This window comes from Anastrepha ludens, chromosome 3 (assembly GCF_028408465.1).
Source record: "Anastrepha ludens isolate Willacy chromosome 3, idAnaLude1.1, whole genome shotgun sequence".
Classification (NCBI taxonomy): Eukaryota; Metazoa; Arthropoda; class Insecta; order Diptera; family Tephritidae; genus Anastrepha; species Anastrepha ludens.
The window spans coordinates 37,267,183-37,290,744 of NC_071499.1; the positions used below are offsets into that span (position 1 = coordinate 37,267,183).

Genomic DNA, 23,562 nt, shown 5'->3' on the forward strand with positions numbered 1-23,562 from the left:
GTTTTGGTATGTCGTTCTCTTGTTCAACTGTCTTTGCACTTTTTGCTATCTCATCTACTATTTCGTTCCCCACAATGCCTTTCTGACCAGGTACCCAGTAGATATGCAGCCTACTGTTTGCGACTAGCCTTTCTATGGCCTCCCTACTTCATTCAACATTTTTGGACTTAATATAAGCTTATTGCTTTTATTGCTGCTTGCCTGCCCACGTATATATTAATTGTTGAGTTCTTTCTTGTTCTAGTGTAGACCTGCGGATTTCCCCACAGCAAAAACTTCCGCTTGAAAAATACTGCTGTGACCTGGCAGCTGGATAGGCTGCCTTATCCCTAGTTTTGAGCACTAAATGCCCGCTCCCACTCCATCTGAAGTTTTAGAGCCGTCTGTATAGATATGAAAAGTCCTATGGCCAGGCTTCATGCCTTTGTGCCATCCCTCCTCTTCAATTGCAGTGCGAAACCTTCTCTCCCAATTAAAGTACGGAGTCGTGTAGTTTGTGCAACCTGAGCTCCATTTTCTTATTGAGCTGTATCTGAAGGTTCTACAGGTGAATACCCCGCAGCCATTAGCCTCCTCGCGGATTTCGCTGCCAGGTTTTCCGCCATTAGGTTGGCATGCTGCGTATCATTTCCAGCGCCGCCGTGACCATAAATTCAATTAAATAATAATTAACCTTTTTAAGCCACCTTATAAATTGATTAGTTTCAATGTTTGTAGTTGTAAATCGTAAGATAGCTCCGTTAAAAGCATCTAGTGGAGAACATTTTAAAGTTTTGCCTTTTCCATTTTCTACCTTTTGTACAATGAAATTTTTTTTTTAAACTTGTTATTAAATCATCGCCCCCTGGCACAATTTAAAATTAAAATTTTGTTGCCGTAAGTCTGTACACAATCTATCACATTATCAAAAAAAAAAGAGGAAATATCTAAGTACAACATACACACCCAAAGCCAGCCACTGCCTAACACCTTAATTAAAATGCAATATTTCAAAAAAGCGCAGCTGATGACTGCCGCCTGGTAAAATAAAAATTTGCATGGCCAAAAAATATTTTCTTCCAACACGGTCAATTATGTTTTTTACACCATCAATATTTTTTTTCTTTCTAGCCTAACCAAATAAGAGAAAATAAACACAACAAAAAATATTAATGGTAAGCAACCAATCAACTGTGGCAGTAATGCTGTTAGTTCGGTATGCAGTCAAGCCCACAAAAGCGTCGAGGACTTTCAAAATTTGCGGCCAACGCTTTTTTACATATTTTTTTTGTTACTCTTCTTTTCCATGTAATTTCCTCATTTTTTGTTTGTGCGTGAATATTTATTGCATTTGTAAAGTATTTCCGCCTGCCGCATTGCTGCATCATTTGCGCGTATATGTGCGGATTTTAATTTAATCACTCTTCAGCAATGAGCCTTTCACAATCGGCGGACAAGTGGTGGGTAGCTGCGTCGTCTGAAATATCGCTCATTGATTTTGCGAATTATTTCAATTTTTTGCATGTGCGCCTATTTACTTAACAACCACACTTTTTTATCACATTATTTTCTGTTCATGCTTTGCCATATTATTTGCTGGTTTCAAAGTAAAATAACGCGTAAATATTTCAGCGAATAATTTATTATATTTCCCGGAATTATTTTAACATTGTGACTGCGGTTTACGCGCACAAATACATTCATATTTACGAGTATGATTGTTGGATGTTCAGCTCAGTAAGTGAGCAGCTGTAGTGAGCATAGATTTTTGGGGAAGTTATTTGGAAATAGCCTTTTAGAACAAAGTGCATAGAAAAAATCTTAAACAGTAATTTAAAATGAATATAATTGGATTGTGCTTTGAAGTATTGTAAACTATTTTTTTTAAACAATTTCCGATTGAGGGTATTATTGGAGCAAGTATTTTGCGTAACTAACTGTTTTTATACTTCGAAAGCAAATGGTTTTTTAATGTGGTCGGGCTATGGCGGCCATGTTGATGTATGGGAATCAGGCAAGTGCCTATATGCACTTTTTTCGTATTTGTTCTAGTTTGTCTATTGAGTTGAGGAATAAGTTCATACCGTTTTTATATATTCCTTTATTTAAGAACGATTTGTTTGCTGTTTGGCAAAGGCTAAGTATTCATGCGATAGAACTCGTTCTGCTCCACGAAACTATGTTAATTTTATTTTTGAGTTATTTAAGGGGGTATTCTGGTCTAGACGCCTTAATTTTAGGTATTTTTAAAACTAAGATAAAAAATGAAAGACATTTTTAGTCTCCACCTTTTTTATGTTTAGTTTTAATATTGGAAAAGTATAAAAAAAATTAATAAAAAAAAATAATAAAAAAAATAAAAAAATCGTGGAATTACAGGCCAGCTGAGTGGGGGCTACATAAAAAACGATGCTCCATGGTTGACATGATTGCGACCCTTGTAGTGACCTAAAACAAACAAACTAAAAAAATTCTTCATTAGTTAGGATGTCACTATCGGATTACGCCAAATCAAGAAAAAAAATTCAAAAAATTTTCAACTTAAAAAAAAATTTTTTTTGCCCCTCTTTCTTACCTTTTCAAATTTTTTAAAAATACTTCAAACTTAAATTTTTCAAAATTCGAGGCAGGCGCAATAGATAGATGCATTAAAAAAAATTTCTTATCAAACTTCAAAGCGATCGGTCAAGTAGAACTTGAGATATCATGACGACCATCTCAAAAAAAGTAATAGGGAGAAAATCGCGTTTGAAGTTTGAGCAACTATCCCAATAGAATAACTTAGATCATAGTACAGATACTCACTCTGGATTAATCGGTGATATATTTCGAGGTATATATTATATGTAGAAGTATAAAATATATATATATATATATATATATAGGTATATAGCATTTTGTGGAAAGTCCTCAAGTCGTCCAATAACATCTGCCGTTCATTGTGCGATTCACTCCACTCGGCCGGCTTAGACTCTTCGTCACAAAATCCGTTGTATCTCCGTAAATAATTCGAATTTTGAAAAATCCGTTCAAGGGCATATGTTTGAAGATATAAACTTTGAAAATTTGCAAAAAAACAAAAATCGATTTTTTCAAATTTCTAGACCAGAATACCTTAAAAATAGACCAGATAGGCTTAAAAATGGAATACTCAGGAGGCAACAATAAAAATTTTCGATACCTACTCTTCTTTGCTTTTTATCGAGGCCAAAAAGATGCCGAATGCATATATGTATGCAGAAAGTGTGATAGGCAAGCCCACAGCACGGAAATGGTTTTTAAAGTGGTGGTGATTCAAAAATGGCGACTTTGCCGTAGCAAAAGGTCTGGCCGTATTTGGGCTGAAGAGTAGTCTGAGGCCACACAAAAACAGGCATTACATCCATTGAAAACAATTGTGTGACGCGGCTATATAGCCTATGGGCTGGAGGAATCATCGACCCACATTTATGCAAAAATGAGACTGGCCCCAATGCAACAGTGAACAGTGAATCAAGGCGAATGCTATCGCGCCATGATAAACGATTTCATGTCGGATTGGTGACTTCAACCCCGTGATCTCCACAAGATTTGGTTCCCACAAGACGACGCTACTTGCCATACAGCCCATGAAACAATGTATTTACTGCGTCGGCATTTCGGTGAGAAATTTTTCTCCTGACTCGGACCAGTGGGTTGGCCACCAAGATTATGTGGTGATATCACACCTTTGGATTTTCATTTGTGGGGTATGTAAAATCTTAATGCTTTTGGCACAGCTTCGATTGAGGCAATGGAATCCAACATTACTATGCCTCGAGATGCCGACCGAAGACCTTCAGCGAATCATTCAAAATTGATGTTTGCGGATGGCCGAATTACGGAGCGTTTGAGACCATCATTTGGAAGTGATTATCTTTTAGGTAAGTAAATATTTACACCGATAGCCAAGCGGCAATTAGGGTCTTGGGCTCACTGTTTATGCGTTCAAGATTGGTCGGGGAATGTCTGGCTTCTCTCTCGACTGCATCCGAATACTTCGACACCAGGCTCATTTGGGTTCCCGGTCACAGCGGCATAGAGGGAAACTGCTGGGCTGATGAGCTGGCTAGACAGGGAATTTTGGAGACGGTGAAATGAGAGGATTGGAGTTCCCTTAAGAACCAGTGGTCTGCTCCTGGAAAGATGGGTCTCGAGTCAACTCAACTCAAGGGAACTCCTAAGGCTAACAAAGCCCCAGCTCTCTAGTTTGGATACCCACACCCTTACCGGACATTGTCCGTTAGGTGTTGATGCGATGAGACTAGGATTACCTCAAGTCCGTTCAGCAGAAGTTGTCTTGTAGACGAGGTGGAATAATTTCAACACCTTCTTCTCAGCTACTCTGCTCTCGTCTGGCAGAAATTTAGACATCTGGGCTCTCATTTTTTCGCTACGCCTGCAGATATAGCGGGTCTTAATATCACAATTCTGGTGAAATTCATCAGTAGCTTGTTGCGACTAATTATGAACGTAAATGAGCCACCGTCAGCGTCGTCGAAAAAGCGTGGTCATTATCGTCTCTTATCCCAAGGCTCCTTCTTCCTTCGCTTCTCATTTCTCCTCTCCCCTGTATGGCATCACAACGGACGAATTTCTTGAATATTTGTCCAAGTGTGCTCTAAGCTAGGGCAGCCTCATAACCTAACCTAAGTGATTATCTTGAAAAAATGAGGCGATGAATTGTTTTACAAAAAAATAATAAAGATTGCCTAATAAATGGGAACTTTCATTGTTTTCAAATCCGATACCTCTAAATTGGTCATCCTTATGTGGAAATAGTAAAAAAGAGTTTCAGAATTTAAAATAAAAAAAGCGATTCGCTATTCAAAATTTATTTTATTCCTTTTCGGTGCTTTCTTATGGTGAAATTCTATATACTAAAAATGTGTCCGAGTTGTGATACTAAAACGAAAATAATTTATTTTATTAATAGCTCTATGTCAAACTGTTTTCCCAAATACCTTGGCATGCTTGGGCTGAAAATGTCCCAATCTACATGCCAGCTGGAAGTCTCCGATGCTAGCACTTCGTTGTAAATAAGAAGTGCATTTTCATGAAAATCTTGAAAAAATAAAAATGAAATAAATAGCTTTAATCAATTGGTTTCCGAAATCTTTCTCAATGTTTACCGCTCCAACGCAAAAGACTGATCGCTGAAACGTATATACTCACAGTGTATATATTTTGTTTTTGTATAATGAAGTTGGTTATATGTATGATTATATGTACATCTGCAAGCTTATTCGCTTAAAATGGTTTCTTTATTTGAATGTTAGCTTTTTTCCTCTTTGCTACTCGCTTTGGCTATTTTTGTCGTTGTTTTTCAGTTCTTCCATTGCCCATTTTACTTCATCCAGGATTAACATACATTTCCCTCTTAACCAATTTGTAAATCTGCAGGTAATCGATTCACAATCGCCCCTTTGTTTATTGTTGGGCAAATAATGAGGTGATTAAGCTGGATTTTCACCAAAATGTACTGAAAATGGGAGTATACCCACAGGCATACAAGCAGCGACTTGTAAGAAAATGTGAGCTTAAGACAATAAAAAGCAGCTTTTAAGCTGTCCTCGGACCATTTTTACCTAAATATGTATGTAGCTTAACAGCTCAGGTTGTTAAGTGGCCCAAAGGATGAATGCAACTGGCACAAATGTTGATTTGGGTAGAAAAAAATAATTGCTAGTTCACAACTCCTTCATTGTTTCATTTCTCTTTTAGTGAAGGTCATGTAATTTGGTGTGCGGAGATATGGCTTCATGCCTAAATTGCCTTAAGTACAGGAATAACACACTAATACTCAAAGAGAAGGTCCAGGTAGATTCTATGTAGCAAATTTTAACGTTAAGCCAGTAACTAGGTTTAACCCATGTTTCTTCATTTGACTTCCTTCACGTAAATAAATCGAGAAGTATTTTCGTATTCGGCGACCAGCGATTGCAGTCTTGAGAGGCTGCAACACGACAACAAGAAGAAGAGCCTGACGAAAGTGCTGGTTGACTTTCAATCCTTTTTGGGTGAATCACAACAGGAAAAATCCCAAAAGGATAAAATTATCACATCTTCATCTTAAGTGCAAGATGATTATACGCCGATGTGGGGATATTTACAGAGAGATTTTTACGTAAAAAAAATCGAAAAAATTGTTTTCCAAGTTCACTGTGAGACAGACTGAGTGCTTCAAGCTAATGAAATAAGCTGAGTTCTACAAGTTGGCTATAGCGATTGTGAAGCTTTGACTTAAAGCGAGTCTAGAAGTGCTGTGCCCAGATTCAGAGTTTGTATTCAACATTTCGAATTTGCTCAGATATGTTGACTAAATTACAGAACTCCGCGCTATCGCTGAAACTGATTTCCTCCTATTTTTTATTTATTTCGTTTTATTATTTATTTATTTATTATTTATTTACTTATTATTTACTAATTTATGGATTTCGCGATAGTTTGTACAAAATTTATATACAAAAAATCTCATCCTATCTTCAAACCTCACTTGTCACTGAACTGGTTACTTTATGTAAGCGACACTTTCCATAATTTGTAGGCCTTTGGAAATTTTTTTAGTATTTTTATTTTAATTGTATTTTTTCTACAAATCAACTGCTATTTCAATTACCTTTATATCCTGTTATTATTATTATTTGTTTTTTTTTTTCAAAAATTATCCACAATTGTGGATTTTCTGATTTATTTCAAAATTTTACACGAAAGATTCCTTCTTCATTGCACTGGAAATGCATTACACTAATTTTGTTGCGCATCTCATTTCAAGCAAAGTGGCTATTTTTGCACATTCAGCTACCCACATAAAATAAACAAATTTCGAAATAAGCTTTTCAAAAGCTTTTGTGGCACTGACAGTGAATTGGTCAATTTTGTGCGCCACAAATACCTACAAGTGGATCAGTCAAAACCAATGCAACTAAGTGATTGAAGCACAAAGAAATATACATACGGACATAATTAAATATGTACCCAAATGCAATCGAAAGAAGGTAATTTCTGAAAAAGAAGGTATAGGGTGTACTTCGCTGGTGCAGTAAGTCTGGCATCTCTCTAAATATGTATTAAGAAATGTTTTAATGTCACCTTCGCCCGGTGGTCTAGAGCACGAAAATTTCACCTATTTTCACGATTTTTTTTTTGCCATTAAAAATTAAAAAAAACGGTGTTTCAACTTTTTGGGACTTATTAGTACATATGTACGTTTATTGAGCATACAAAAAATTTTTTTTTTTACTTTTGAAACAATATTTATTATTACATAAATGCCGCTGAAGATGACCCTCTCGAAAAATCGAGCCCGCACGGCGTAGATGATTTCGAGAATTCTACTCATTTGAAACACAAAATTCAAGAAGATTCTTAATCAGAAAGAGTGCAGTTATGGTTAACAAAAAATCGATTTTTTGAAATTTCTAGACCACCGGGTCCCCTTAAACTAAAAAGGTTTTCCAGCCATCTTATAGCATTGATAATACTTTACTTCAATTTGTTCATGAATACAAAGACTTAGGGGTGATCTTTGTTGACTCACATTTTTCTATCAACAGTCACATTTACTTTACTGTGTCCACTTCTTACTCAGTCTTAGGTTTTATACGGCGTAATAGCTCGATGTTCTCGGACCCATACACTCACAAATTACTTTTCACCTCCTTTGTTCGCTCTAGATTAGAATATGCAACTTTTATCTGGAGTCCTTGCCACCAATTTGCTATTGAGAGAATTGAACGTGTACAGTGAACGGTGTTTCTTCAATATGCTCTCAGATCGTTAAAATTCTCAAATCTTATCCCTTCCAATCATTCCCGTTTGATTTTAATTAACTTAAAGTCTCTAGACACTAGAAGGTCTATACTCACACTGTCTTTTGTTTGCAGTATAATTAATTGGAAAGTGGACTGTTCATCCCTATTACGTTGCATTTACTTTCATATTCCTACTAGATCGTTACGCAATACTTATCAATTTCATCTTAAATTTCCTAACACGAATTATGCGCGTAATGCTCCTATTGTCCGCGCTTGAAGAGAATTCAATGAGATCTCGAGTTCTATTCCGCTTGATTTTTCGGTTTCAAAGAATGAATTTTATAAATTTCTCAACTCTTTTTTCTAATTTATTTAATAATTATCCCTCTAGTACCCAAGACCGCCTCTAGACGGCCTAAGTTTATTTCACGCTTATTCCCTTTTAAAATACCATTTCGTTACTTTTTAAACTCTTTCTAATTCCGGAAAGTCCCAAAATTATTGCTGGTGCATTTGCAGCAGCGTCTTGTTTTTTAATCAGCCGTCATAGTCATTTGAAGTCGGAAAATAGTGAAAAGCGGTCAAATTAATTATTCTGCAAAAGTGGTGTATTTTAAAAATTAAATAAAAATATTAGAAGTGTATTTAGCTTATAATAAAAATTATCATAGTGTTGCTGGTTGTGTTCAAAATACGAAAATTAAAAATAATAATATAACAAAAAAAAAGTGTTTCCTGTATTTTATAAACCTTTGAAGACAGCCCGTCTAGAGGCGGTCCTGGGATAACTCGGAATAAATAACATTATGCGGTAAGTTTGAAATTTTGATATTTTTAGAGGGGGGGCTAAGCTTCAAGTTTTGGTTTTTTAGAAATGGATCAACGACAAAAGTCTAAATTATCATCCCTCAATGATGAAGATATTGCAACATTTTCGGATTTACTAGAAATCGACGATGATACAGACGTGGAAGAAGATTTGGAAGATCTTTTATACGAAAATGTGGACGATGCAGAATTACCTATTGACACTGGAATTGACGAGGTGATTAACAGGGCGGTAAATTTGTCAGATTCTATGCTGGAATCAGAAGTGTGTGTCAATTTATGTACATGTTGTCAATTTATGTCTCGTTGATCATTTCAATAACAGGTTTCAGTCCATTCCGATGACTCAACGTTTATGTGACGATGAACAAATGTGCGCACCGAAGATGAGGACTTTCCTTCGACAATATCTGCCAGATAAACCACATAAATGGGGTATAAAACTCTTCGTTTTGTGTGACTCCTTCGGATTTTGTTATAACTTCGAAATATATTGCGGCGCAGGAGACAATGCTGTTCTGACTGATACACCAGATCTTGGGGCATCAGCGAATGTGGTGGTCCGATTGTCCCGTAATATTCTAGATTTTAAAAACCATACAACATATTTCGACAACTATTACACGTCTTTGCCACTTCTGGTTTATCTAAAATCACGCGGAATACATTCGCTGGGAACTATTCGTTCAAATCGAATTCCGGATTGCAAATTTCCGACAGATCTTGCTCTCAGGAAACAACCCCGTGGATATTCAACTGAATTTTGTGGATCTGCTTTAGGAGTTGACATTTCTTTATCAGTTTGGAAGGACAATAAAATAGTGTGACTCGCATCGAGTTACGCAGGCGAAAAGCCCTTCCAGAATGAAACAAATGTTATAAATAAGGTGTCGCGGTTCGTCCGCTCAGGAAAAAAATTTGTTGATGTCGATTGCCCCAATGTAGTCCGTGAATATAATAGTCATATATGGGGGGCGTCGACCTCATGGATGGACTAATTGGGCGATATAAGATTCCGGTAAAGAGCAATAAGTACACAAACCGACTTTTTAATCACCTGCTTGATATGGCCATGATAAACGCTTATGTTTTGTTCAGAAGAATTAACAAGATTGACACGCATGCTAGGCAGTACCAACTGCCGAACTTCCGGGCAGAGATCGCATACCTACTACGCAAACAACAATATTCTTCAATACCAAGAGCTCCAGGTCGTCCATGACAAACTCCTCAAGTTGAATTTACTGGAAGAAAAGCTTACTTACCTCCTGACGACGTTCGCTACGACGGAGTTGGACATTTTGCAAAGTTTTTATCACGCACCGGTAAAAATAGGTGCGAATATCCTGGCTGCACCTCCGAAACTCAAATCGTGTGCCGAAAATGGAATCTGAATCTTTGTTTTTCCCAGCAAAAGGACTGCTTTCACAATTTTCACCATAAATAATTTGCACCAACTGCCTATTTATGCCCAAAAGCATGCCTTTCTTTTGTAGACATTTTTCTAAAACTATTTGAAATAAGACTGACTGTTTGTTTTGTATTGATTTCTGTTAAAAACTTTCTGTTTTGTTCAATAAAAGTACGTAATACAGTGAATTTGCAAGTTTTTCATTTAGATTTTTTTTGGCGTTCTTTCCCAAAGCCGCCTGCAGGCGGGGTAAGGTTTTATCCCTATATAATCGGATCATGGAACAAAATTTCACTTTCTTGATAAAGAACCTATAATTTTACCATAATCCCCACCCAAAGCAATTTTTTCCATTCAAAAATAAAATTTGGGCACTAGAGGGTTATGGTAATATAGTAGTATAGTAGTAGATCTAAGTGGTCTGTAAAAGCAATAATTATGTTTTAGACTTATAACACCGCGTTACACACATTCTGTCCTATGAACCAAATACACTTTTTCGGAAAGGGAATAAAAAATAAAAATACACTGTATCGGCGATTTTCATGTACACGTCACAATTTTTTTGGTTTTTTGTATTTTATAACTTTAAACGAGCAATTCTTGTATGCATATCTGTATAGCCACACGATCTCAGGATTAGCTTAACGGATTTGAATGAAATTGGCACACAGATAGTGTATCACATTTCTAGACTTTTCACCTAGGTGTTGCCACTGACAATGTTTCACAGGGTTGCCACCTGTTCGAAATTAAAAAAAAAATTGCATGAGAAATGCCGATGTGGGTATCAAAAGAAAGGTATTATATTTTACTCCGCATTACAATGGAGATATAAAACCCCGAATTTTTTTATTAATTTTATTATATTAAAATTAAAAATTGTTACATTAAAAATTTTAATGCTTTTAAAGAAACTTAGGTCTTTTATTTTTGCGTTTGTAAGCATTTGGGTCGGTATCGCGACAAATAGACCAACAGTTTTCGCCAAGCATATGCGTAATGTCTTGTCCTTTAAAGCGCTTTTCAATAGCCGCAATGTCCTGATGGAACCTTTCGCCATGTTCATCGCTACAAGCTCCTAAATGACCAGGGAAACAATCTAAATGATTGTGAAGGAAATGGATCTTTAGCGACATTAATATGCCCATTTCGCCATATGCCGAAATCATTTCTGCAACAATATTTTTATAATTGTCAGCTCGTTTGTGGCAATTGAGTCTTTCCATGCACGTTGTTCGATAGCATTCAATGTTGATGAAAATTCATAACTTGCAAATATTTTTTTATCCGCGGACCACTGAAAACCCCTTAAATTATACACATCATTAAAAAAATAAAGTTATCAAAAACCTTCGGAGCATACCACAAGTAAGGAACATAAGCAGTCTTGAATATTTTCTGAAACGAATTAACCACGGTTTTCGTAATATTTTTAAAATTTTTACTTGGTGCGAATAAGCCACAAACGTAACAAAAGTTATTTTGAGTCGGGCACTGCATTTTTCGTAAGATGAAATATACAGAAAGACGTTTTCGCGCAACAGAACTTAAAACAATTGTCAAAGTATACGTCTCCTAGTAGCGCAACTGTCAGATGATCGGAACTTCCGGAACTGGAACAAACACACAAACGGCACAGAGTGTGTTGTATGAAACAATAAATTAAAGGTTAATAAGTTGTTTAAAAATTTGGAGTCCCTTCAAGTTATGCCGAAAATTTAGAAATTTTTTTTTTAGGAAAAAAAATTCAAGAAAATCTAAGAATTGATAAATTTTTTTTTTTTAATTTTACATAATAAAAACATTTCCAGGAGTCTGCCTGCAGAAATTCAGGGCGATCGGATCACGGAAAAAGGGTTAAAAATTGATCCAAAGTTTTTCACACAGGCGGACTACGAGGTCTATATTTTATACATAAAAAAAAAATTCTGACATGTACAAGAAAATCGCCGATACACGTGTATTTTTATTTTTTCTCCCCTTTCCGAAAAAGTATATTTGGTTCATAGGACAGAAAAAAAGTTCGTTTTAGTCAGCATTATTCCGCGTTCTGGAGCAGTGTAGCGTAACATTGTTTATTAACGTGTATTTCGCGTGTGTTTACAACACAAATGTCAAAACAGAACTGACATTAGGGGCCAATCGCAAAATGTATAGCATTTTCTGATAGGAGGATTACTTTAGCGCCACCTGTTATTAAAATGCCCGGCATCCGTTGCTATGCCTCGTTGAATCAAAACAACCAATCAGAAAAATATCAATCAAAATTAGTTTTATTAATTTTCTATCTCAAACCGTTTTTGAACTTTGCATTTGGGTCATAGTTGCTGCACAGCTTATGCGGATTATAAAGTCTAAAGTGTGCTATAAATAGTGGGAAATAGGAAAAACTAAGATTTCTTGGATTAAATTTAAGCAAATATTCGATTATTAGTGACGAATGAGAGTGGTGGCGCGGCTTGGGGGCTGTGGGAAGGGAGTTCCAGCATAAAAACATGCCTATAACCTTCATTGGGTAAAAATATGAATGTATACAAATTTTTACGTCATTTGGTGTTGTCGTTTCGTAGTGATGCGCGGACAACGTACAGACATTCACCTTTATAGTATAGATATATACTTTTATACCATACACAAACTTATAAATTCTTGTTCATATATAATATTTACTAGCAATTCAACGGCAACTTCACTTAATCTGTGTTGTAGCTTTTTTTTTCTTCTTGATTTTTGTTCATCGCCAAAGTTTAAAACAATCCTGCTTTCTCTTTTATTATTTCATGTGCCCACCCATTTATTTATAGCCACTTCTGTTTACCCACTGCCTTTGTATTCTTTGACGTTATTGCCGCTCTGCTCGTTTGCTTAACAATGTCGCGCTAGTGCAGCATCCATTTCGGAGCCAGAAATAACTCACACCCAAACGAACGGGCATTCTATGAGCCAAAGGCAAAGCTTTTCTGTATTCTATGCAATTGTATAAAGGAAACGCTGCCAGTTTTTTTGCTATTGGCATTGACGTTATACTTTTGCTTGCAAAAACATGCCCATCTACACTGCGTGTGCATTGATTTTCGGTATGACACAATGGTACTTCACCTTCGATGGAAGACTTTGCTTTGCTCACAAAAAGAAAAGAAAAAAATAGAATAAAAAAAAAGTGGGTTTTATGCACAAATTATATCGGAAAAATGTTTCTTCATGCTGCAGCAGGTTTTTTTGCTGAACTGTTTTGGTGCTTGTGTTTTAATTTTTTTTTCTGTTTGTTTTCTCTACACATTTTTTGCCAACATTGCGTTAGCTTTACACTGCTAAATTTTCACATGTAGACAGTTTAAGTCATATTAATAGAAACACTTAACCAAATATTTTTTACTGCAGATAATTTAGATTTAATTCTATTATTACTTAATATAATAATATTGGACAACTAAAATATTATTTTCATTGATTTTTGATTTTGATGGTTGGTTTATAAAATTTATTTCACACATTTTGGTTGTTGTTCGGTGTCATAAAGCATTCCAATCCGAAAGGTGTTAGATTTTTTACTATTTAATTTCACTAAAAATCCACACCTGCTCCATTTCCATCTTGCCGAGCAACAATCAAGCGGAAGAGCTGCCGATTACCTATGAAATCCTGGGGAGCTGTCTCTCACTATGACATAGTGCTTCACATAGATCAAACAACATGTTTTCGATATACTACTGTGGGCAAAAAGTAAGGTGAATTTGGTTGTAAAATGAAAATCTTTCTTTATTCTTGTAAATCAATTTCATCCCTTCAAAATAATCCCCTCTCGATGAAATACATTTATGCCAACGATTTTTCCAATCCCCGAAACATGCCAAATAGTCCATTTCAGGTATAGCCATCAGCACCTTCTTCGATTCAGCTTTTATCTCCTCAATCGACTCGAAACGCGTTCCCCGGAGTGGTCTCTTGAGTTTTGGGAATAGCCAGAAGTCACACGGAGCCAAATCAGACGAATACGGTGGTTGCGGAACGATATGCGTGGAATTTTTGGCAAAATGGTCACGAAGAACGAGTGCAGTGTGAGACGGTGCATTATCGTGATTCAAAAACCAAGAGTTGTTGGCCCATAATTCTGGTCTTTTTAGACAAATTGCTTCACGTAAACGACGCATAACGCTCAAATAATATTCCTTATTAACAGTTTGGCTAGGTGGAAGGAATTCATAGTGCACCACACCACGAAAATCGAAAAAAACTGTCATCATGACCTTTATTTTTGAACGACTTTGACGTGCTCTTTTCAGTCCGGCCTCGCCTTTAGCACGATATTCGCTTGATTGGTCGGTTATTTTAGGGTCGTAAGCATAAATCCAAGTCTCATCTCCCGTAATGATGCATTTGAGCTTGTCCTGATAGTCTGAAAGCATTGTTTCACACACATCAACGCGACGACTTTTTTCCAAGAAATTGAGAGTTTTCGGTACCAAACGAGATTTCACTTCTCGTAGGCCCAAATGGTCTTTCAAAATGGTTTTCACAGGTCCTTCTGATACTCCGATCATATCTGTATGGTCTTTATCAGTCAACCGACGAGTTTTGAACACTAACTCCTTCACTTTATTGACGTGTTGGTCATCTGTTGACGTCGATGGTCGTCCGGAGCGCTCCAAGTCATCAAGACGTTCGTGACCCTCTTTGAAGTCTTTTTAATAATTTAAGAACGAACTGTACAAGTTAAAAAGCTGTTGTAATTTCTATGTAGATTTGCACAAAAGCAAAACTACCGCTGCCATTATCTTATAAGATCTAATTTGCTGAATGTCTTATAGTAGATAGATTGCAAATAAAGTAAGTTATAAAAAAAAAAAAAAAAAAACTTCTCTGCTCAATAAAATCAGACATCGTAAAAATGTAAAAATGCACTCTTGGTCGTTGGGTAAACACAAGCGTAAATATATTACTGATAATGACATTCACATGAAAGTTGGCCCAGATGTTACTAACAGTGCTGCCAACTCAAATTCACCTTACTTTTTGCCCATTTTCTACCTTTAGTGTAAGCCACACGGATGACCGGAATCATCCTGCGAAAGTACTATTTACTATTTATGTCCTGTGCTCGCTGATTTCTTACGTTGACTATTTTTCAAGGAGCAGCTCTCAGAGACCTGCAGGGAAAACCTTCTCTCAATTCCCCTGCGTAGCATGGCTTGTGTCGTGATAAAAGTGTTCCCTTTACACTGCACCCACGAAACTTTTGTAAGTGTGATATTCAACTTCCAAGTCACATTTGTTTTGAAGCTGAATTAACTTGATTTCGAGCAAAAAATTCGTGATGCGGAAAGGTAAGATAATGAATTTTAGTAAATTTAATCCTATTTTATAAATTATTTAATATTAATAGGAGTTTGTTGAAAGGCTCACAGCGCGCTGGACTAAATCCACCGACGATGAGGTCCATTTAGAGCGCTTTGAGGAACCTCAAGTTCATGTTAGTTCCCCCGTAACCAGGTGCCCATACGAGCATAATATCAAAGTATTTGGAAGTGAGTGAAAAGGAAGTTAAGCAACCACTCTAGTTTCCAGTGCATGATCAATAAGCACAGCTTAACATTAATATGAATCGTGTGCTACAGCTCGCGACCAAGCGATATTTTGACCAGTTTTAATAATTTTTTTTTTGTTTATTTTCAACGTTCGTTATTTTTTTTTGTTTTTTCAAAAGTGTAACCTATTGCCTTAAAAACGCATATAAATCTAATTTTTACTATAAAATATTAGAAAAATTTCCTAAGTATTACATCCTAATTCCACGCCTTTCAATCGAAATCAATTCCAAGTCAGACTTATTTTTGTTTGCAGTTTTATATGCGGCCGCCGTAGTTGAAATTAATACCCGTGGTAGCAATAAATCCCTGGCAGGAAAAATGAAATGTTTAAAAAGGTTTTTTTTAATATCCATCGCCACTCGCCAGATAATAAAAGTTCATCAAAAAAAAAACACCCCTGCCATTTGAGGCCGAAATACCATTTGCAGAGAAACATAAAAACGCAAATCACAAATAAGAGGAAGAGCTCAGGCAAACACTAAACAGAAGATGCAAGTGCCAATTATTAATTATTACTATGCAGTTTTAAAGCTTATTAAAATTGAATTAAAAAGGCGCAAAGAGGGGCAGCTAAAAATCCCGTTCAACTTTTTCCTTACAAAAAATTATCGCGCATTCGTTACCTGGCGCAAATACCCGACAGGGGGTTGAATTCTCGTTCTAAGTAAACGTGAAATGAAAAGTTATTTCCCATTTTTCATTACACTTTCGACTCGCGTTCGTATTTCATATTTCATACGAAAATTTTCTTTTCCCTAAAAATTTTTATGTGACAAAATGGAGGAGGTCCGTGGCAAGCGCGCAAGTGCGGGTATATTTGCGTGGTTACAAAACTCTATATACCCGAGAAGTTTTTTTAAAAATTTTGCTTAGAAAATTGTAGAAATTAATGCAAATTTGAGGCGTTTTTTTAACTTGCACAAAGTTTTAAACTAGGATTTATATGTCAATATCAATTCGAATGCTTGATATCCTAGTGTTTCCGACTTAATATTTAAGCCGTTAAACGAAAATGCTTTTTTGTGAAAAAGAACGAGAATTGATCCCAAGGTCAAGGCAAGAAATCATGAAAAATCAATAAGCAGAAGAATCGCGCCACTTTATGCTTCGACTTTACTGGATACTATAACTAAAAAAAGCAATAAAATGACACATCTACAGATTTTTCAAAACTTCTGAATAGAAAGAGAAGAAGTTGAATGTATGCGTATTCTGCTCTTGAATAAAATATACATTTGTAAGCAAACACCGATGGCTACCCAGAAGAAGACAGCAACCAGCGGCAGCAACAACTGAGCACAATATTCTTTTTGGGCAGTCAGTTATCGCAAGCCAATGAGACAGAGGGAGCCGAGGGCGATCATTTCAACTATTCTATTGTTAATTTTATAAGAGAAATAAAAGCTTGCAATTTTGTAGAACTAAAGAAAACATAATGAAAGGATTTATAAAAAAAAATTTTATTTTTTTGAAAAAAATAGCCATGAATCAAATCACCATATCAACCTATCACTCACTATGTTAGTATGAAAAGGGTACTACATAGAATGCTACGTAGGCAACAGCAAATCGATATTTTGGAAGCAGCTATGATGGCTGGAGAACTATTTTATGGCCCGGGAATAGATGACTCGCTGTGAGTAATTAAATAATTCGTATAAATCGATAGCAAAACTTTAATTGCGTTTTTCTCAAAACTATGTTTCTTGAACTGGTGATCACTGTAACTGAACCCTTTCAATACGGATTATTTTTTGAGGGGAAAAAATATTTAACCATGAAAAGTTATTGCTAGTGATCTAAATAGTATGTCCTCTTGTATAAATAAAGAAATGATTACTAGGAATTGAGAAAATGTCCTGGGAAGACATTGTCCCACCCGTAATGAACAGTGAGACACACGTGTCCCAATAGTACCTTTAACGTAAACTATTAAATTAACGACTCGGTGATATCCTTCTTTATTTTTATTTATTGAACTCATTTAGTTCCTGTTACAGTATTTTGAATTAAAGTTTATGTATATGAAATTAGTTTGTATGATATTTGGCAAAACAGGCCTTGCATAAAGGAATATTGCAAGAAGAACATATAGTTTTTGTACGTTGTTCTTTTTTCTTATCGGCGCAACTTCTGCAACGACGTCGAGTTGTCTCCTCTATTGGGAGATGCTCTCAAACTAAAATAAAAGTTTTGATCGGTGAGAGGGCCGGCCGCTTGTACTATGACGTTTAACTTTTGCGCGATCTTTTCTGATAATTCTACGAGAAAGGAAATCAATGGAACCTTTGTATGCCGAGTTTCTTCAAAACTGTTCCAAGAATTAGAAACGCAAACCATAAGAAGCTTTTGAAAAACTCTTTTCCACCATTTCCCAGATTTTCTATTTGGATCGTAGAGAGATGAAAATTGATCTGAAAGGTCTACTCCGCCCATATATTTATTATAAAATGCAATAGCTTCTGGGCATTGAACATCTAATTTCTCTCCTTGTCTATTGGTTCTTTGTACGGTTGTCATCTTATCAGTATGGCAATTGCTAATCAGTAAAACTTCTTTGGTGTCTTGCCATTTACAGACCAAACACCCTTTATTGTTAAATTTGAAGACGTAAGCACCCCTTTCCATTTTTGGTCCATCAGTACTTGGTAATAGCTTCCTATTCTTCATAATGGTGCCTACTAAACCAAACTCCAAAGATTGTGCTAAATGTATGGTAGTAAAAAACCGATCACAGCAAATTATTGTAATTGGATTGTTGCACACAATTTTTTTACAACTCGTTCTCCAAGAGTACCCTCTGCTTGAACCTGTTCCTTCACAGAATAAATATCAATATCATAGCTGTACCCAGTTATGGAATCACATCTTTCCCAAATTTTAATTCCTCTTTTGATAGGCTTCATTGGGTTGTATTGTTTCAAAGTAGACCTTCCTTTGAATTTTGCCATAGCTTCGTCAATCGATTGATAAACGCAGTCAGTGCGAGATTTTTTAAAAGTATATTTTCGGCAAGACACCATTCCATCAATATAATAAGTTTTAGTAGCATCTGATGGCTTTATTGGACCAGTGACATAAAGTTTTGATGCCAGAAGGAAAAACCGATCTCGGCTGATGCAGTTCTTCATAGCCATGTTGCCCTAAGATTGATTTTGTGACCAATCCATATGCCATCCAATTGTTATATGACATGAGTATACATCGACAACGGTCATTATTTCGTATTGATCAGTTGATTGTACTAAGGCTTTTCCCTTCTTAGATGTAGAAGCATTTCGGTTACTACAGGGTGGCGCACGAATCGTGCTACAAAAACAAAACGTAATAACTTTTTTTCTAATCAATGTATTTAACTTTTTGTTTTTTTATTGTATAGATAATTCAATTTTATTTTATGTAACTAATTAGTTTTGAAAATAATAGAACGCAAATGACCTCCATGCTCATTCACTCATATGCGACACCTGATGAGAAAATTGTTCATTGCGCACTGAAGGGTTGAAGTCGGGATCGCCTCAATTATTGTTGTGATGGACTGCTTCAATTCAGTCAAATTACTTGGTTTTGCTTTATACACCTCTTGTTTGAGATAACCCCATAAAAAAAAATCTGGTGCAGTGAGGTCAGGTGACCTTGGGGGCCAGCGGAAAGTGGAATTTCTGGATATCAATTTATTTCTAAATTTTCGTTGGAGCTCCTCCATAACCGGTCTGGCTATATGTGCAGTTGCTCCATCTTGCTGGAACCAAATGCTGTTAAAAGGGATATGTCTTCGCCGCAGTTCTGGATAAAAAAACTCATTCAACATGTTTAAATAACGGTCCCCATTTACAGTCGCTGTTACACCGTTTTCTTCGAAGAAGTATGGCCCGACAATGCACCTTGATGAAACTGCGCACCACACTGTGACTCGTTCTGGGTGCAGTTCCATCTCATGGAGTATTTGCAGATTTGATTGACTCCATATACGGCAATTTTGCTTGTTTACATTGCCGTTTAGATCAAAATGGGCCTCATCAGACATAAACAAGCAATTTATGAAGTTGTTGTCTTCTTCGGCCATTTCAATAATTTTTTGGCAAAACTCCAATTTGCACCGACAAGTTACGAGTCGAAACTCTTGGATTTGCCTGAATTGACGATGCTACAGCCGCGATTGTGGCTTCGACCCGAACATGGGGATCTCGATGGTACGGTCTGCGTGCTATGCTTCCAGATTCAGCAAACATGTTCACCAGCCTCAGTGCCGGATTTACACAAAATGCCGCCCTGTGCACCATGAAGAATGCCACCCTAATTTTTTAAATTTGTGTGTGCATATTTGTATTGTAGTACCGAAAATCGTCGTTACACAATAAACAGGTGTAACAAAACAAATTTTGGGTAGTTTTATCCATCAATTAACAGACTATAGAATAATATTTGATATATTTCAACCTTTATTGTTGAGCAAAATTTTTATTGTTTAATTATAAATTAAGTGCCAAGAAAATGTAATAAAACGCATAAAATATAGTAGTGCATCTTAAAAAATAGAATCCAATTGAAACTATAGAACAGCGTACTTGCTTAAACATATTATCAATCTTTATTAGATGAGCAAAAAAAAGGAATGATTGCTTTTATGAGATCAAGATTTGACACATCACCTTAAATGCGAATACGTCTGACTTTTCGTACTGCAAACTGATGTATTAAATTGTCACAATTCAAGCGTTCAAGTAAATCAGACTCAATGCACAGTAGAGCCAGACTATTCAGACGGTTTTCAGACTTGTTGAACGCAAATGATTTTTTACTCTATTCAGACATGAAAATGAACATTCTGCACTGCAGTTTGTTGACGCTAATGTGTTAAATATTCGATATGCTATCTCCACATTTGGAAACTCAGTATATAGCTCGTTCGTCCGCAGAAGAATCAGAAGATCAGATGGCTAGTTACGTTCTATTTTTCGTTCAGAACAGTACGCGTGAAAATGAATCATTTCGTCAGTGAATGAAATCTCAAGGTCTGAAGTATAAGCTTTTCTCAAATATTCGGATCTTTCACGAAGCTCTTTGAAATTCAAACCTCCAAAATTAGTAATCATTGAAAATTTCTCGTATAACCTTTCATACACATGTGGGCAAAAAGTAAGGTGAATTTGGTTGTAAAATGAAAAATCTTTATTTATAATCCCCTCTCGATGAAATGCACTTATGCCAAGGATTTTTCCAATCCCCGAAACATGCCAAATAGTACATTTCCGGTATAGCCATCAGCACCTTCTTCGATTCAGCTTTTATCTCCTCAATCGACTCGAAATACATTCCCCGGAGTGGTCTCTTGAGTTTTGGGAATAGCCAGAAATCACACGGAGCCAAATCAGGCAAATACGGTGGTTGCGGAACGATATGCGTGGAATTTTTGGCGAAATGGTCACGAAGAACGAGTGCAGTGTGAGACGGTGCATTATCGTGATGCAAAAACCAAGAGTTGTTGGCCCATAATTCTGGTCTTTTTAGACGAATTGCTTCACATAAACGACGCATAACGCTCAAATAATATTCCTTATTAACAGTTTGGCCAGATGGAAGGAATTCATAGTGCACCACACCACGAAAATCGAAAAAAACCGTCATCATGACCTTTATTTTTGAACGACTTTGACATGATCTTTTCGGTCTGGCCTCGGCTTTAGCACGATATTCGCTTGATTGGTCGGTTGTTTCAGGGTCGAAAGCATAAATCGATGGTCGTCCGGAGCGCTCCAAGTCTCGACCCTCTTTGAAGTCTTTGTACCACTTATAAACATTTTTCTGCGACATGGTCGAATCACCAAAAGCCTTCTGCAACATGCTAAACGTTTCCGCAGCCGAAATTTCATTCCGCAAACAAAATTTGATGGCACTTCTCTGCTCAATCAAATCAGACATTGTAAAAATCGAAAAATGCACTCTTGGTCGTTTGGTAAACACAAGCGTAAATATATTACTGATAATGACATTCGCATGAAAGTTGGCCCAGATGTTACTAACAGTGCTGCCAACTTATGAAAAAAATAGCTATAGCGAAATTTTAATCCCGCGAAGTTTGAAAAATAAATTCACCTTACTTTTTGCCCTCTTTGCCCTGCTTGGCTTGTCTTTCTCAATTCTGAATCAACGTTGTCTAGTATGATATTGAAGGTATTTACTCGAAAATTATCGCTTCCTGTCAATTGAACTTCCCCATCTCTTGATTCGTCAGCTTGTAACTTTCTTCTTCTTTTTCTCGAAACAGTCGTCTGATATTCTTGACTCTCTGACATGTCCAACGCTTCTTTTTCATAAACTTCAAATTGCATTCTTGTATCTGCTACTACTTTTATTAGTCCACGATAGTCATTAACTACATTAGTAATGTTGATTTCAACTTTCTGTAATCTTTTACTAACCGCGTGGAGTCGTGATAGTAAAAAATGCCAAAGAATGTGCATGAATGTTATCTCAAGTCTCTCTAATTGAATCCTCAGTACTCTAGCTTTTTGTCTCGTTATAGCATTCTCAGTTACATCTTGCGCCACATTTGCGCTAACCGGACTCTCTCCAACTTCGAAATATTTTTGTTATTGCGAATAAAATCAATTTGTATGCCCTAGAGAAGTCAATGAATAAAATCGCTCCTATGCCTGGCGGCTATTGTGGGCCACGTACTATATAACAATAGATAACGATTATTTCTGTGTGCACGATTAATTAACGTTCAGAAATAAACTTTTCTATTCTTACAATTATTTCTCGCATAGATGAATGTCTAAACTTTCACTAACTGTTAGAAACTAATCCGAGATCAGCTTCTTATTTTCTCCATAAGCGTTTTCCCTAAGGTGGAGCGTAATATCCGCCGCTCCTCGAATATATATTAATTTTTTTTTTTTTTTCAATATTCTTCTCCTAGTTTTGCCGCCCTTCTAGAATCTGCCGCCCTGTGCGCAGGCACCGTTGGCACTTAGTGTAAATCCGCCACTGACCAGCCTCATAATGGTCCATCTGCTCGGGGGAGTGCCGCCAAACTCCCGCCTAAATTCCCTTTGGACGGAAATGATGGACTGCAAAGCATGGTACCGCTGCACTATCCAAATCCTCTTTTCGGTATCCCAAGCCTCCATTTTTTGTAAATCTAAATACTAATCTGTAAAATAAAAAAAAAAAAAGCCGATTACTCACACAGAAAAAAAGTTATTACGTTTTGTTTTTGTAGCACGATTCGTGCGCCACCCTGTATTGTTTATTTTATTGTTAAGTATTCCGATTCGCTTTTATGTGCAGTCGGCAATTTCTATAAACAAGCTTCTTGGGAAAATCTTGAAAAAGATATCGAGTTCTCTTGAACTTCTATCAAATTGGAATTATTGTTGTCCCATACTAAGTGTTCTGGGACTGGCTCTTGCATCTCCTCAACACGTTGCACTGGCAAAGTGAGATCATAATCTAAATCCGACTCACTTTCGTTCGAACTTTCATCCGAATAATTTGGGTCAATAACACTCATCGTCGAAGTCACTGCAGCTCTCAGAATCACTCTCTTCTAATAAGCTTCGTATTACGTCTTCATCATTTATTCGTAAACGCGTTCTATCCCGGGTTGTGTCGCTGGTTGAAAAAAGTTGAAAATTGTAATTGTTTAATATAATACTGTTGGGACACATCCATCCCAATGGCAAGCTCTGCTGGGACACATAGGTCCCAAATTTAGATTATGATCTATATCATATACAGTTTTAACACTATCAATTTCACAAATGTTTATTTTTATACGCACGATATTACCTCTCCATGTTTCCACCAATTTCACAAAAAAATCACACTCAGTAGATCTATAATTGCCGTTTTTCCACTTACTGACCTAGCACGTGCTACGATTTAACTACGACTGCAAAACATGTGTAGAGAAAAATACAAAGTATAACTGGTCATACGGAGTATAATTGATGGTATAGGTATCTCGTAA

At 36.4% G+C, this 23,562-nt stretch overlaps 2 protein-coding genes across 2 annotated transcripts in view; both read right to left on the minus strand.

Annotated features, from left to right (window-relative positions):
* Positions 1 to 6,709, minus strand: part of LOC128857755 (uncharacterized) — a 46,352-nt gene extending 39,643 nt beyond the window's left edge. The window contains exon 1 of the mRNA XM_054093498.1: positions 6,617 to 6,709. The gene's annotated coding sequence lies outside the window, so the exon portion shown is untranslated. The remainder of the gene's footprint in view (positions 1 to 6,616) is intronic.
* The window catches only part of LOC128857446 (uncharacterized), a 50,425-nt gene extending 28,895 nt beyond the window's left edge, over positions 1 to 21,530 (minus strand). Inside the window, exons 1-2 of the mRNA XM_054093203.1 lie at positions 21,353 to 21,530; positions 14,344 to 14,668 (exon numbers count right to left, since the gene is read on the minus strand). Of these exons, the coding sequence (XP_053949178.1) occupies positions 14,344 to 14,668; positions 21,353 to 21,506 (479 nt within the window). The 5' untranslated portion in view covers positions 21,507 to 21,530. The remainder of the gene's footprint in view (positions 1 to 14,343; positions 14,669 to 21,352) is intronic.
* Positions 21,531 to 23,562: the final 2,032 nt, after the last annotated feature.